The sequence below is a fragment of the Diadema antillarum genome, unplaced genomic scaffold (genome assembly GCF_040938485.1).
Source record: "Diadema antillarum isolate AM-2024a unplaced genomic scaffold, OU_Dant_1.0 scf00000037, whole genome shotgun sequence".
In the NCBI taxonomy this organism is placed as follows: domain Eukaryota; kingdom Metazoa; phylum Echinodermata; class Echinoidea; order Diadematoida; family Diadematidae; genus Diadema; species Diadema antillarum.
In genome coordinates this window covers 2,560,020-2,576,035 of record NW_027270926.1, presented here as the reverse complement: position 1 = coordinate 2,576,035, position 16,016 = coordinate 2,560,020, and the positions used below count along the sequence as shown (strand labels likewise).

General features: G+C 39.3%; 1 protein-coding gene across 1 annotated transcript in view; it reads left to right on the top strand.

The window, feature by feature from the left end:
- Positions 1 to 16,016, top strand: part of LOC139709398 (uncharacterized) — a 99,726-nt gene that overhangs the window by 59,944 nt on the left and 23,766 nt on the right. The window contains exons 18-19 of the mRNA XM_071621368.1: positions 2,606 to 6,208; positions 8,553 to 8,743. Of these exons, the coding sequence (XP_071477469.1) occupies positions 2,606 to 6,208; positions 8,553 to 8,743 (3,794 nt within the window). The remainder of the gene's footprint in view (positions 1 to 2,605; positions 6,209 to 8,552; positions 8,744 to 16,016) is intronic.

Genomic DNA, 16,016 nt, shown 5'->3' with positions numbered 1-16,016 from the left:
TCACCGTCTTTGGAACACATATCTCGTTTCATTTCATCAGATAGATTTACTGTTCACCTTAGTTTCAACTTTGTTTCCCATTAGCATTTGATGTGCAACACTTACACCCTCGATTATTTAAAGGGCTTTCCCACATTTATCCAAAACCTGTCCTTTTATTTTCATGACTTACTGTGTGAAGTGGGGTTTATTTTTCTCTTGATGCATTCGGTTTCCTAACTTTTGAAATTAAACATTAGTGTATATGCTATGTTGTTATATTTACAGTATTATATATCCCCAGGCTTTGGGAAAATTCTGTCTGTTTTGGTTGTAAAACACTATCGAAAAATTTTCACAGGGACTTCTCACGATTACAATCACTGTACACAGCATTGTATAGAATCACTGTTAGATGGGAACTTTGGGTTTTAATAGTATGACGGCTACCTAACCACCATTATCCTACGTTTGTTTACTATACTACTCATGCATGGGTGAAATCATTACAGTTAAGTCATCCCATGGCAGAAACTCCATAGGCAGAACATACAGTAGTTGCATGTACATGTACTCATGAGCTGCGTAATCCTGCAATGCAACCCAACCATTGGTTAACATATTTGGTGAATGGAAGTTGGTCCTCAACACGAATTGGGTGAATTCTTTTCTTTTTTTTCTTTTTTTTTTTTTTGGAGATTCATCTTAGATATTGCCAATGGGGATTGTCAAAACCTGTAGAATGTATTTCAAATTTTAGAGATTGTTTATCTTTTGGTTGTATTTCAAATTTTAGTGATTGTTTATCTTTTGGTTCATTCTCTTGATTATCTATTTATTTTGTTTTATCTTTTATACAGGGATGGGCTAACTTCCAAATGAAGTGAATTATATTTCCTATCAATTTTGTTGTGGACATTGAGATATGCAGCAATTTCCAGTTCTTTCGATATCTCACCAGTAAATATCTTCAGATGCTGAATTCAGATACAGATAAATTTACACAGTACTTCTAGAGTGTACATTTCACAAAGAGGACCCTAGGGTCTTTTTACTGGTCAATCAGAATTCTCATTTGATTGTCAATGTTAAAGTTTAAAAGAAAAAAAAAACTTATATTAGGTGTCAGATATTTAGAAATGCCAGTATTTATGAGGATGGGACACTAAAGTAGAATACCTATTTTAAAGGAGAAAGTCTGTAGCAACAGAGATGTGAAATTGACTGTCATTCTCCCGAATATCAGTGGTAGCATGGGTCAGTGGCAGTGTGTTGGCATCTAGGGCACAACAGCTGCTGTTGCCATGCTCACTGTAACCATGGCAACAGCTGTATTTTTTTTTTTTGGTGTGCAGGAAGCCAACAAGCTTGAAACAGATTGGAACATTGCACTGTGAAGTTAAATCAGGAAGAATAAGTTGGGCAAATCCCATGTACTTTTTAGTGTCTCTTTTTCTGTCTTATTTTCATCTTCCAATCCACAGCAGTATCAGCATTTTCATGTTTACCTTTCTGAATCGAGCCCACAGGAAAATTTTCATATGAAACGTGATCATAAAAGCATTTCAATTATCAGATAAAGCTGTTGTGTATTGTACCTTACCTTCTACACAAGGTACCATTAATATGGAATGAATTGCTGATGTTCATTCAAACCAGAAAACCTCCAGTTTTATCTTAATCATAGAGTTATTGAGGAATGTTACTTTGGTCATTTCTTGTCTTTGCACCTGACTGAAAGATACATAGTAGTATCCCTTCCCATTAGTATTCATTTCATTTTCTCTGACTCCCACAGAGTTTTAGAAGTACTGTACATGTAACTGTGTTTTAACTCCATGTGATTTCAATTGAAGTTGATGTCAGTCATGCTCATTGATGTATGTAGATTTATTTCTAGTATCATTGAATTTTACTCTTGAGATACTAAGAAGAATACACTAGTTCCACATGCTTTCAATATGACCACTCTGGACTTATGTTCCATACATAAGGTTTCTTTGACATTACCACAGGAATTCTCCACAGGATGTTGTAAGTAAAGAATGTTTTTGAAAAGGGACCAAAGGAGAACACTGTAAAGAGATGCTAGCCAATGCTACATTATGTTCTGTGTTTAGACTTTAACGTAGCCCCACCTGTTCTGTATCATTTGTAGTGTCTCTGTAAAATATTCTCTGCAGTCTTTTCCACCACAGGTGATCGCCTTCCCCGTCACCAGCCTTCTTTTCAGTGTGTTTTTGTCTGTGTGGTGGTTGTTTTGACGTGTCGTTTTGCATGCTTTGCCAGTGCCATAAACTTTGGAAAAAACAAAGCAAAGGTGAAATGATATTAGAAGTAGTGCCTTGTTTCTGCAGTCTGATTGTTTGTTTAGTGTTGTGATTGAACTTGTGTTTGAAGTGACAGGGACAGGGTCAGTAGCTTTAGCTGAAAGAGATGCTCTTGCAGGTGGAGATGCGCTAGCCTTTCGTCATGCTTCTTCACTTCCAAGTTTCTGTCAAATGGATGTGAAAAACCCCAAAGAGAACAAAGCACACACAGCAGTAAGTTGATTCAGTTTGTTTGTCTGTCGACCTGCTCGCCATTGCGGTGAGTGAACCTGCATGTTACTCTGTCTTTTATAAAGGAATGGTCAGTGTTGACGAGGATGAAGATGAAGAAGACTACGACGATGAGGAGGAATACGATGATGAAGATGAAGACGAGGAGGAAGAGGAGGAGGAGGAGGAAGAGGATTCCGAGTATGAGTATGAGGAAGATGGGGATGAAGAAGATGAAGAAGTCGAGGACTCGGATATGATATATGAAGAAGAAAGCGGAGAAGAGTACTACACAGATGATAGCGATGAGGAGGATGAAGATGACGATGATGAGGAAGATGATGAGGATGAAGAAGAAGAGGTGGAGGTGGCGAGATCACGGCCCTCTTACGACCACCTCCGGACAACTACATCCCTGAAGATGCAGTGGCTCAATGACACCAAAGCGCCACAGATGACCCCTTGGAAACCACCAGAGGTTATACAAAGGGAGAAGGAGGAGGCGGAGCGGAAGAGAAGACTGGAGGAGGAAGAGATGAGGAGACAGGAGGAGGAGAGGAGACGTATAGAGGAGGAAGAGGAAGAGAGGAGAAAGCTGGAAGAAAAGGAGCTGCAAGAGAAAGAAGACAGATTAGAAGAGGAAGGAGAGGAAGAGGAAGCAACGCATCTAGCGGTTGAAGGAGTAACTCAAGATGAGTCCTGTTCTGATGCAGATATCATCAGATCTTTGAGAAAGGAAGAGGATGGTGAGGAGCAGTGGACAGATAGGAGGAAGAAGTGGAGGGACAACCTCGCCACAAAGTTTGCATCCTACGAGGACGATACACTCCCTGGTAGGATGCAGAAAGCGGAGGAGCTGGATGCTGCGGCTGATGAGCAGAGTGCAAACGACGGTGATGTTGTGCATGAGGAGTCACAGAGTTCGAGTCAACCAGAAGGTGAACAGGGTAGTTCCTCACAAAGTGAAGAAGTTGGAGATGAAGAGGAGAGTGATGAAGTGGAAGACTATGGGGAAGGAGATTTAGAAGATGAAACTAGCTCTACAACTCCTGGGGGGAAATATGTCAATACTGAAAAGGCTGTACCTTCCAGACATTATCCCGCTAGGGCAGAAGAAGATGACTATTCAGATATTAGACACATAGACACAGAAACAGATGCTGTTACTGGTACAGATGATGATGATTTAGGTGAGGACAGTAGAAAGGGACAAGAGAGCTGTGAACTGAGCGAGAGGGTGGGTGAAGTGGACACTACTAGTGCCAGTAACTTCTCAGGGGAAGCAATTAGCTACAGCTCAGAGCCCAAAGACACCCCGCAAGATACAGAAGAGTTGCTCTTCCACAGTCACAGCACCGATCCGAGGGAGACACAAGACACTGAGCAGAGTGAGAGTATAGCCGAGGACTCGGCTCCAGTACTGGACAAGGTAGTCTCGACACATATGCATGGTATTGTTGAAGGTGAGGTTGTGAATCTTGGCTATACCAGCTCAGAGCCGGAGGAGATCGATATAGATGAACTCATTGGCAGTCCCGAGCCATCCAAACCTTCCACTCCATCAACTAAGCATCCTGCTCGTTTTGACGCCAAGCCAAATCTAGCACCTCTGCAGACCAAGATTGTTGAGATTTATTCGGATGATGCAATAACGCCTGATGACAGTTCTGCTACCTCAGCACCCCAGCAGGAGTACGAGACAATATCGGAGGAGCAAAGTTCAGCTCCACTGGAGTCGAGCGTGACACCACATGAGTATGACACCATCTCAGACGAGCCTAGTTCAGTACCTGTCGAGCAGGATTCTGTATCGAAAGCATCCAGTGCATTACCTTCTTACAGTAGTTCAGTACTAAGTGCAAGGAGTTCCACTCCACATTCCCATTATTTGGACCAGTCAACCAGTGCAGCATCTGAGTTGTCCAGCTCAGAGCCAAAAGAGTCTCGACCCAAATATCCCACACCAGTAATTAAGATTACCAATAAAGACTCTGACTCGCAGAGCACAAGAGAAAACACAGATTCTGAAAGCATAAGTGTAGAGGACATGTGTGGAGCAGGCAAACTACTTCTGGAATCATCTAGGAAACCCATGAAATACTCAGGAATGTCAGAACCTCGTCGTAAAATCTCATCCCCAGATACCACTCCACCTGTTTCGCCAATATCACCAAGAATTGTTGCTGACAATGAGGTACTAATAAAACAGAGATTGGAGGGGGACGGTGATACAGGGAAGAAAGCTAATGAGGTTGCCCAACAGCCAAGAGATGATGACTCTGTCTTTGCAGATGACAGTGCTGTGGCAGAATCAGAAATCAGTCTTGAGTTTGTGTCTGCAGAAGGTAGGAACAGGACTTCTTTGAATTCATACCATAGTTTACCCCACAAAAAGAAGCAGCGATTCAGTGTAGGCTTTGAGGGTGATGTGCCAAAGGGAGCTGGGGAGGATTTGGGGAGCAGCATGACTGCCAGTCCATCATTACCAGAAAAACTCAATGAAGCAAAGGCACCACCAAAGGCCAAGCCAAAATATGAGTCCATATATTCGCGAAGTAGGGGAGTTAGGTCTTCAATGTCTTCATCGTTCTCAGAATCATTTAGTCAGATGCCTTCACTTGAAGACATAAAAGCACTTACCAGTCCTAAGGGCCAGGAGCCTCCTCCTAATGATGGTGCTAATAAAAATGCAAACAACGCCACTGCTGTTGTAGCTGATGAACCCAGCGAGGCGAGATTGAGGTCACCGGAGGACTACGTCCCACCACCAAGTGCAATTAACCCAGTGTGCATCACCCGGGACACCCTGTCAAACAAGGTGGTGAAAGAGCACACATCAACGGCCAAGGCCAAAGTGGAGAAGTACAAGGGAAAGAAAGGGAGCCCTAAGAAGCGTGTGCTGAAGCGCTCCAAGGACAAGCGCAAGAGTGAGAGTGAGTTGTTGGATAGAGAGCGGGGAAAGAGGAGTGATAGGTGGAAGCAGTATGAGGTAAGCGGTGAAAAGGAGGCTGGACAGGGTGATGGTAGGGTGGGGACCTCTGGCTCTGATCACTATCAATCTTTAACCCCTCATGATGCAGAGTCAGGTAGCAAGCGAAAGAGATCAAGCAAGAAGAAAGGGGGCAAGCTGGCCGCCCTCCCTGAGACTCCAAGTACTGACCTACTTAACCTTCCAGAAGATGAGATGTCTCCGCTGAGTGATACCCCATTTAACTTTGATGGAGGCATTCCCCGTTCCGAGTCCAGGTCAAAGGAGAAGAAGTCACGACTGAGCCGGTTACGCATGGACTTGCCACGTCGCCGGGATGCTGTTAAAACCACAAAACATGGCCGAAGATCAGGTACTGGACTACAAGAGTATGACGAAAATCATAAAGGCAAGAGCCCACTCAAGCGCTCTGAAAGCACCAGGGTGACTGGCAGTGAGCACAGTACTGGGGCTATTCCAAAGCAGCGCCGCGGCTCATCCCTGAGGCTGAAGAAGCGCTTGAGCGCAGGAAAGATCAACGTGTCGTCTACAGATGGGGATAGTGCAGATGGAGACAGGGCGGTGTCACCAAGCCTTGACTTGCCCTTGGGCCAGTTTGGAGAGGAAGCAGCTAGGTCCAAGAGGAAGATCCCAGATGCTGTCGCTGACCTTGGGGTGGTGACACCAGAAGCAACAGCTACTGAACAGCTTCCCAGGCTCAGTAAGTGTTTGAATCTGACACGATGTGGTCAGATCAATTGTCTCTTTAACAATGCATTTGATTTCATAGTCCCAAGATGAAGAATTTCTTCTTATATGAGTACATATAAATGCTGTTGTTTTGGTTTTTTTTTTTTTGTTTAAATCATTTTGTCCAATAAAGAATAGTCATACATGGATAGCAAAAAAAAGGTGTAGTAACATGGTATTGAATGTTACCTTGTATACATTTGTAGTTTCGGTGATAATTTTTCGCTGTTTCAATTAAAAATCAAAGCACAGGCAGAACTTTTCAGTGAAGAGTAACAAAGTGGTGTACACACACGCACACACACACACACACACACACACACACTCACATTTATATTGATTGGATATATATACATCTGTGTGTGACACAGCTGCATACACATGTACATGCAGCAGTGTTTATACTGATGTTCATTGATTTTATCTTTGTTATAGATGATGAATTCTTGTTGCATTTGTAGATGCAATTTATGTCTCATGAGCCATTGTATTTTTCCAGCCAGGACTTACTCTTCAATAGGACCAACTTCTACAGTGTCAATTTTCTAGTCTTGGAATGTCTCTGGGTAAAAATGTAAAAGGAATAAGTACAAAATCAGCAGAAAGTTGAACAAGGAAAATATTATGTTTGTTGCATGTGCATGGGCATGAAGACAGGTTGTCTGAGAGGTACATGATGGTATTGGATGAAGTTCAAAATCTAAAAAATGAGACCGTTTTCCAGCATGTTGCCACATCCTGGACTGGAAATAATACTTTGAAATGGAGATATACATTTATGAAAATTCAGCTATCTTCTGTGTGGCATTGTTATGATCATTTTCTTTATCATACTTGAACTTACTATGATGTACCTCTAGGATAGGAAATTGTGTGTAGTACATACACACACATACATACACACACACATGAACATGACAACACACATGAATACATATGCAGCGTATACAGAAGGGAGAAACCCCCATCAGAGGTCAGCGTGGATGAATGAGTTTCCCTGTTTAGAGCACACACCAGATGGAATATTTAACACTGTAAACAGAGCACTAAATTGTGTTATGCAATTATGGACATTTGGATGTCGTACCAATGCAGTGTCACTATTCCGTAAAAATTTGGTGAAGGCCTCTTGATTAAAATTGTTACATTTTCTTTTTTTATTTGTGCACTTATGAAGAATGAAAGATTTAGCATCGCGTGGTCAGATGAGCAACATACCGGATTAAAAGACTTGTGTGCATTAATGTTATTGGTCTTTTTGGCTGGGAGGATCAGCTCGAAAGCTGTTGCATACAAGTTTTGATGGCCTTGCTGTTTAACATGCCACATGCTCAGAGGGCAAGATGGTCATTCACATCCACCTGTTGATCCCATGGGGGTTTCCCCCTCGGAGTGAAAGAAGTAGAGATGCATTGCCTTGTTGCCATGGTGCTTTGAAAATATATCTTTTTGCCCAAAGAGAGAATGTTTTAAAGAATGGTAAGAGAAGCATCTTATTTTGGTTTATAAAATCTCTTTTCTTTTGTTTGATCTTGGCTGTCTTTTTGAGTCTTTAAGGCTGACATGAATTTGCCAAAAAATGAAGGAAATCTTTGACACTACTCTTTGATGAATCTCAATTGTCCATGTGTCTCTCATTATTGTTCTTGTCTCTCTGTTTTGTTCCCCAATTCTTCTTTCTTTCTCTATTTCTTCCTTGGATGGAATTTCTCTCCTTCATCCTTCCCTAAATAATCCATAATACAAACTTTTTTTCTTCTTTTTCTTGTTTCTTGTGAATACATTGGTCCACCTTACATCATCATCACATGTCTTTCCATATTTTTTCTCCCGTCAATCATTCTGAACACTTCTTGCTTACATTTCTTGCATGATTTTGTGGTATATGTTGATTTTTTTTAAAATCATAATTCATCTCATTGTATGTCATTTTGCCTTCTGACTTTCTGTTGGACATTTCCTTGTTATTTCCCTCCTTTCATTTTCATCTCCTGCTTTTGGCTGTTTTCATTGTCCATTCATCCTTCCATGTCTATTTCTTCTCATGTTCCATCCATATCTGTATCACTCGACTGAATGAATTGTTATGTCTTTTCTCACTCGGGATTTTCTTCTCATCACTGTCATCATCAAACTTTGCACTTGGTTCCATTTGCCTTGGCATTGCCCTTTGGCCTTCTTTCCAAACATTTTCTCTTTGCTGCCTTTTCATCTGAAAAAAAAAAAAAAACAACAACAACTCCCTTCTTCCCCCCCCCCCCAAAAAAAAATAAAAAAAAATGCACAATCACAAAACAACCTGACCCATGAAACAGTCAAGAAGCTCAGTGTCGACGCTGATCTAACCGGCGATTTGGACATCGGCTTCTCCACGGAGGAGGAAGAGGAGGAGGAGGAAAGAAAACAGGTGAAGATGGGTCTGGACTCAGAAGCTCCAGAGGCGGTGTCTGGCTCCCCTCGCACCAAGGGCAAGTCCCCCAGGAGGATGTGGGGAAAGAGGTTCAAGGTGAGGACCTTCTAAAAGTCCTGTCTCTTCCTCAATTATAATAATACAATTAATCTGGTGTGATCACTCACAAATTTGTTTCTCCATACCATGTTTGCATTAGTGTTCTCTCTCTCTCTCTTTCTCTCAGTCTTGCTCACACAATCTACCATGTTTATTAATCTGACAGATTTATGAAATGTTGCTACTGGCACTGCATGATTTGTGTTTAACGAAGATGATCACACTATGTAAAATGTCTAAGGGTCACTTTGAAGAGAAAGGAAACATTCACACATTTACAGCAAGTGCAGTGATTTTCTTTCAAATTGTTCGTACAAGTGTTAGTGTATATTGGTATGCCATGGCTGCATTTAACCACTTTATGACATTAAAGATGTGTCACACAGCAAATACAGAATTCAAATCACTCTTTAAAACAATAGTTGTAGTTTTTCCCGTGAGTACATTTTTCTGAGGTCACCGTAACACAAAAATAACTTCATAAAAACTTCATAGTACATAAAAACTTCCACCATTTTTTTCTGTTCACAGCAGATTCACAGCAGAACTTGAAGTCTGAAATTGGTACAATCAAACAACTTTAATGTGTACTATACACATTAATAGCTTATGCTTTTGATTCATACAATGTTCAATAAAACGTTTCTGTAGTGTAATTTGAACAGCTAAGCCACTAACAAATTTCTGATGAAATGAAGACTAATAAAGGTGTGAACATCGATAAAGTGATTTGTTGTATTTCTCACAGTGAAAGGGAAAATTACTCTCAATAGATGTTTTGAGGTAATCAACTGTTAAAAAAAAAGTTTTCTCATTCTACAGGGAAAGTAGAGTGCTGTACAATTCATCATGTTTCTTCCCCTTCACTTTTACATTTGCATTTGTTGTTAAACAGAAATTAAGATCTTTGAAAAAGCTGCGAAAGGTAAAAGACAAATGCTCACTGTACCCACAATCCTATGCTGTATAGACACCTGTTTATATGCATTTCTTTCACTGTAATTTCGTATGTGCGTGCACCCCCCTGTCTATGACCTGTGTAATCTTGCATTTGTCCAAGATACTGTATGTGCAATGGTGTCCTTAGGTCAACCCTGTTTTGTTTAAGAGTACTAAAGTGTGATGTCATAGCCATTCATCACCATAAACACTGGTTCTAAACAACTTCACCTGGCCAAAATACCTGATAACAGCTGTTGCTAACCATGCACCTGGTTAAAACCCAAGCTATAACAAAAGACTGTGACATCATTACTTTGGTACTCTATTGTTTCAACATTTGTTTATGTTCAGGATATTTATTTAGTTTATTGAGGTTTTTTTTTCTGTCTGTAATCTTACCCCTTTGTGCATGCCCACCTGTGCATTAGTGTATGTTTCATTTATGTTTCAAAAGAATGAGGAATGAAGAAAGCGAATACACAGACTTGGAAATATGCCAGAAAAGTACTGTTGAATGTTGAAACAGGTGTTTGTGCATTAATATGCAAACACCTGTGGCATTTCAGAAGAAGAACAGGCATTGAGTGAATGTACTAAAAACAAGGAGCAAGCAAGATGTTTCTGTTTAGGGTGAGAATGTCAAGGTTTTCCTAGTTATAAAAAGTATTTCTGTGCAAGAAGTACAACTGGATATAAAAATCTTACACACATTACCACATGAATTGAGAAGTGTTCCAGGTTTAGAAACCAGAGCAATGATATTCACATATGTATCTACTCACTTTACTCTTTTTTCTTTTCTTTTTTTTTTTGGGGGGGGGGGGGGGGGTAGGGGAGGGGGGGATGGATAGGACTGTATAGGGGAATAAAACAGTTTGGGTTGACATCATTTCCCAAAAATAAAAAGAAAACTAAAACACATGACGGTGTCTTCTCCCAGCGCAGTCTGAATGGAATAATCCATATTAATAATTCTGTGCAGTAATGCTGTGGTGGTAGTGAAATAATAAAGGTCAGAAAAGGGTACTGCAGTGGTGCAACAAGTGCAGAGAACACAATGTGAATGGACACTACCACTTTCCTTTTAACATTGTTTACAATGCACTCGCTGGAAAGGGGCGTTTGACTTTTCTCTGTACAATTTAACCACTGTCATGTGTATTGATGCTACTTTCTTTCCTTTTAATTTTTTTTTTTTTGTCGGGGGGGGGGGGGGGGTGAGGGGAAGGGAGAGTATGATTTTTTTTTTCTTCATTTCGTCAACGGTTTTCCTAAACTCAAAATTATTTTCCCTCTTTTCACCGTCACAACATGTCTCTCTCTCTCTCTTTCCATTTCTTTGTCTACTTCTGCAATTTTGTATGGTATCTCTCTCTAATTTTCCTTTTTTCTTTGTAACATATTCACAGTTGTCCTGTGCCAAGTTCATTTCTGTTTTGAAATTGATACCATCACAGGAGGGGGAAAGTCTATACTTGAAAAAACAATTCTCTCTAATAACATAGGAGCTTCTTCAAGGGGATCACAGTTCTGTAGACACAAGCACTCACATGACATCAGTATGCAAATGACAGTCGAGGAAAAATGAGACATATGGTAAAAGGTCATGAATCAGTGACTGTCAGTTTATCTGCTATTTACACACTGTCCAGAAGGTATTTGTGAAGGCTACTATCTTATTAACATAGCTATGAAGTCTGTATTTAGTGTTGTGCTGCCGCTATTTTTTAATTTCTTTTAAAATATTGTTTTGACTGAAATTTGGGATTTTAGATATTGTTTGAAGGTATTGACTTTTGATAGCCAGTAGGGAGATAAGTAGAAACTAAAGCCATGTCTGAGTGCTCAAAAGTGAACCGAATCAAATCATACCATACCATACCATACCATACCATGCCAGATTTGGAGCATTTGAGGGCTCTGTGGAGATAGCTTACTTTATGAGCTATTTTTGGACTTAGTCGAAGTGTTCACACTTTTTGTAGCAACCATCACATTCACCTGGTGCACCTGCTACATACAGGTGTTCCAGACAAAGAGAATCAACTTCTTGTGTAATGACATGGTGCTGTTACGCGCATTCTTCTCATATCAACAGCTGTTTTGGTGCACTTTGCCTTCAAACACTCTCTGGCATGGTGTGGTACAGTATGGTACGCTTTGGAGCATATCACAAAGTGGTCTGCTTTTGACTTGGTATGGTACTGTACAGTACACTTTGGGAGCATTCAAGCGCTCCTCTGGAGTGGGTATGGTACGGTATGGTATGCTGTAGGAGAGCGCTTGAATACACCCATAACTTTCCATATAATTATGTATTTAAAGCTAAATCATGGGGGAAAAAATATTTCCTGGACATGAAGTGAGGAACACTTAACATTCAAAACACATAATGAGTAGTATACTGGTAACAATATCAAACTAATGAAAACTCAGTAGCTATATTATGGGATGCCCCCGATAACTGACAGACATCATGATAGTACATGTAGGAGCAATTGTCATCCTGTCTGATTATATTCAAACATGGTTCATCTGGTGACTTAGTTTCACCGCATTTTGTTCAATGGGACTTTCTCATAAGGCTGAATTTTTCTGACAAACACAACATTTCTCAGCAATAGATTTTGCCATTTTTGTAAGTGATCACATATAGTACAGAGTCTCGTGATTGGAGTGATCATGGAATAAAAAATCATTTTTTTAGTCATTGTTGTGCATGGCTCTTCATGGACGAGACATAAACAAATTATATTCCTGAATTTAGGTTGGGATGTTGTGATGAGTCTGGGTTTTTAGAGTGAATACAGCATGAGTGATATAGCTGATTAGAAGTTTTCAGCCCTCATCAATGTGAGTTGTAAAATGTAGTGTATTGTATGGAATGTTAATGTTTCCTTTGTGTTTTACGTTAGAGTACACATGACAAGTTCTTTTTTTTTCCCTCTCATAATCTTCATATAGCAGCTGTGAATCCATGTAGTTGTTGGCATTTAACTTATATAGCAATGTATATAGCAGCAACATTTAGAAGTAAATTTTGTGTGTTCAAAGTTCATGATAGTGTACATAAGTGTACATAATTGTACACTGTGGATCGATTTAAAAACCTCTGTAAAGTTGACTTTATGAAAGCCGTATATGAATACTAAGTTTGGCATAAAACTGAACGCATTTATGTACACTGTACAGTCAAACCTGCATATAGCCACCACTCATATGAAACGTATAGGGTTGCCTTTATCAGCAGGTGGCCACTATCCACAGGTTTACTACTGCTATGGCAGGTTTGTGCTATCAAAGTAAAGGCATATCAATAATTAACATTGAAAGACCACCTGTCTGCTATGATATGTACACATTAAAGTAGGAGGTCTTGGTATCTCAGAAATTGATACTGGCAAACAAACCATGGCCACTTGATATTTTGTATAAATCTGAAAAACATCCCAGATTGTTTTATGGGGAAATTGGAATTGTAGCAATGGGAGGAAAATAGGTACAGCTAGGGTTATTCTGGATTCTATGTCTGTGAATGTATACAATGTATAGCTAGTACAATGACATGCTGCCCATATATGAGACAAATGAAGTGGCCAATGGCTACATTACACATGTGGGTCATCAAGGTAATACTTCATTCTGGGAGACTTTGTGGTCAGGTTTGGCAGGTGACCTCTATAGGCAGTGACCACAAAGACCAGCTTTACCGTGCATAGTATGAGAAATAAATTGTTTTATCAAATACAAAGTTACAAACCACATGTTTATTGCTTTGGAAAATGCTTTTGCAAGTTTTAAATCACTAATCTAATATGCCATTGTACATCCAGTTACCAGGTATGTATATTATAGATGATGAAATATTCATTACGTGCCATTTCCGGTGGAATGTGTGACATGAAAAGTGATTATGGTGTTAATAAAGTGAATAATTAAAAGATCTGTGCAGGTTCAGGTACAATTTTATTTCCAATACACTTGTACATGCTTAAAAATTCATCAACATTGATGCTATTAAAGTGTTTGGACTTACATGTACAAGTGTACTTGTCTGTAGCTAACACAAGCAAATTTTACCACTGACGCTTATGTGAAATGATGTACACTCTATTTTTGCTTTGCAAACATTTTGTTTATGATTATCATTATTTCCCGCAAAGAATTTGCTTTTGATTAAACCTTTTCTTTTCCTAATTTCTTTATTATTTTCTGCCATGGATTACGCTTCTTGTGACGAATCAAACACTATACCAGGAGGTAGTGTATTTTCAGTTCGTTCTTTGCTCTCTTTTTTTCTGTTGAATTGTCTTTGATATGTTTCTCTGTTTCACATCATTATTTCTTTTTTCTTTTTGAATTAGTTAGAATTTTGGTGAGAACTGCTGTGCATGATTTAATTGTTTTATTTGTATGTTGAGTAGTAGTATTTTATTCAAACACTGATGTCTCTAGAAATGATATGTGTTGTAGAACTGGGTAGTTTTAAGTTGTGTAAGACACTGGTGGCATTCATATGTCGATCTGACCATTAGAAGCATGCACACAGTGTTGCTTGAATGCTGCTGTGAATGCACAGGTAGTGAAATAGACTGGTTTGCCATCGTATACAAATTTAGCTTTACACCTATTTGAAAGTAGATAGAGTTATCTGGATGATTTGGAAGCTGTAAAATACACAAGGTTTGCTTGATGTTGCTGAGTAGATTTTTCAGACATTGATATAAATTTACATCAGAACATGTCAACTGAATCATTTGAGACAATGAGAAAAATGTTGTTTTCAAGCATTTTCCAAGCACGTAAAAGTTTTTGATATGAGCAGGTGAAATGAAAGCATTGAAACTATTAGGGAAAGATACATACATGTAGATATGAATACATTGGTAAACCAGCCTGTTTTATGACTGGTCACATGTCGCTGACTGTCCCATCATGGCCATGTCATGGTGACTGGTCAGCAAATGGTCAGTATTATTAAAGTGGACAGGCACATAGTGGTTGTAGCTCAGAGCACTCTGATGTGAATTGTTGTGGTTTCAGTTTGGTAGAGTTTTAGATTGCACATAGTTTTCACGAGGACAAAACATTCTCTTGTCTTGTGTAGCATTTGTTTGTTTTTATTTTGTAGTAGATATGATGAGAGTGGTATAGTAATGCCAGAGATAAGTTCCGAATGTCACTGTTAATAGACAAGTGATGTGCAAATTGTGTGTTTGTTGTTATGAAAACTCTTACAAGAGCGTCACCTGTTCAGGTATTTCTATTTCCCAGATATCAGTAATGTCAAAGAGAATAGCATCAACTATACTATTTTTAGTGCAAACAACAATTCCTATCATAGGAGTGCTGATGACGGTCATTTTTAAATCACAAAGACATCTAGCAGAATGTTGTGTGTGATGTGCTACCACAACACCCTGATAGTTGGTGAAGAACATTTTCTCTTTTGATATAATTCTGTAAATATATATTCCTAACTTAGACTCTCCCACATTTAAAATTTCTCCCATTTATGTCCACAAACCTACCACAGAAACAGTAAACTTGCCCATCAGCAAATTACCAAAGTTTTGTGAAAATCAGCTTTGAAATGAAGAAGAAAGCAGTCAAGTATGCCACAGATTTTGTACAATTCTTAAATTTAAACACCAGTTAATGCTGTGTTTAAAACTGAAAAGGCTGAAAATTTCATGATACATGTATTCTTAGACTTTAAGATAAGGATGGGATGCTCATTCATTATCATCAGTCAGATATTTGAACAAATGTAGGATTTCAAATTTTTCAGCAAAATTACCCTATTTTTTTCTTTAGTATCTGTGAGATTATCATGGCGTCATGGTGTTGGTCCCTCATGTGCTTGTTATGGTCATAGATTTAGATGCAAAATATTGGGATTATGTAACCATGATGATAGTTAGTTGGAAAATAGAAGAGAAAGTGAAGAGGAAGGAGAGAAGTACATTGTAGAAGAAGAGAAAGAAGATTTTACAACAGAAGAAGGATACGAAACAAGTCTACAAGTTGGCCATGGATACCATCGGTTATGCCGGCTTTTTGGCTTTCTTCTTTTAATGTATGCTTCTAAAGCTAGTGTGGGCCATTTATCCATCAGTTATCTCTGATTATAGAAGGGTTCAACATTTACTTCTCTGTCCCCTTATATAGTGTGTAAGCATTACCTTGTAGATTGGTCCTTATTGGTACCTTTAAAAATCTGTGGGTGCACGGTTGATACCGATGCTCTCAATATTACATTTTTGCTCAATTTATTTAGAATGGTATGCAGTGGTGCTGGAGATGGTTCAGATATTTTGTTTTGCTC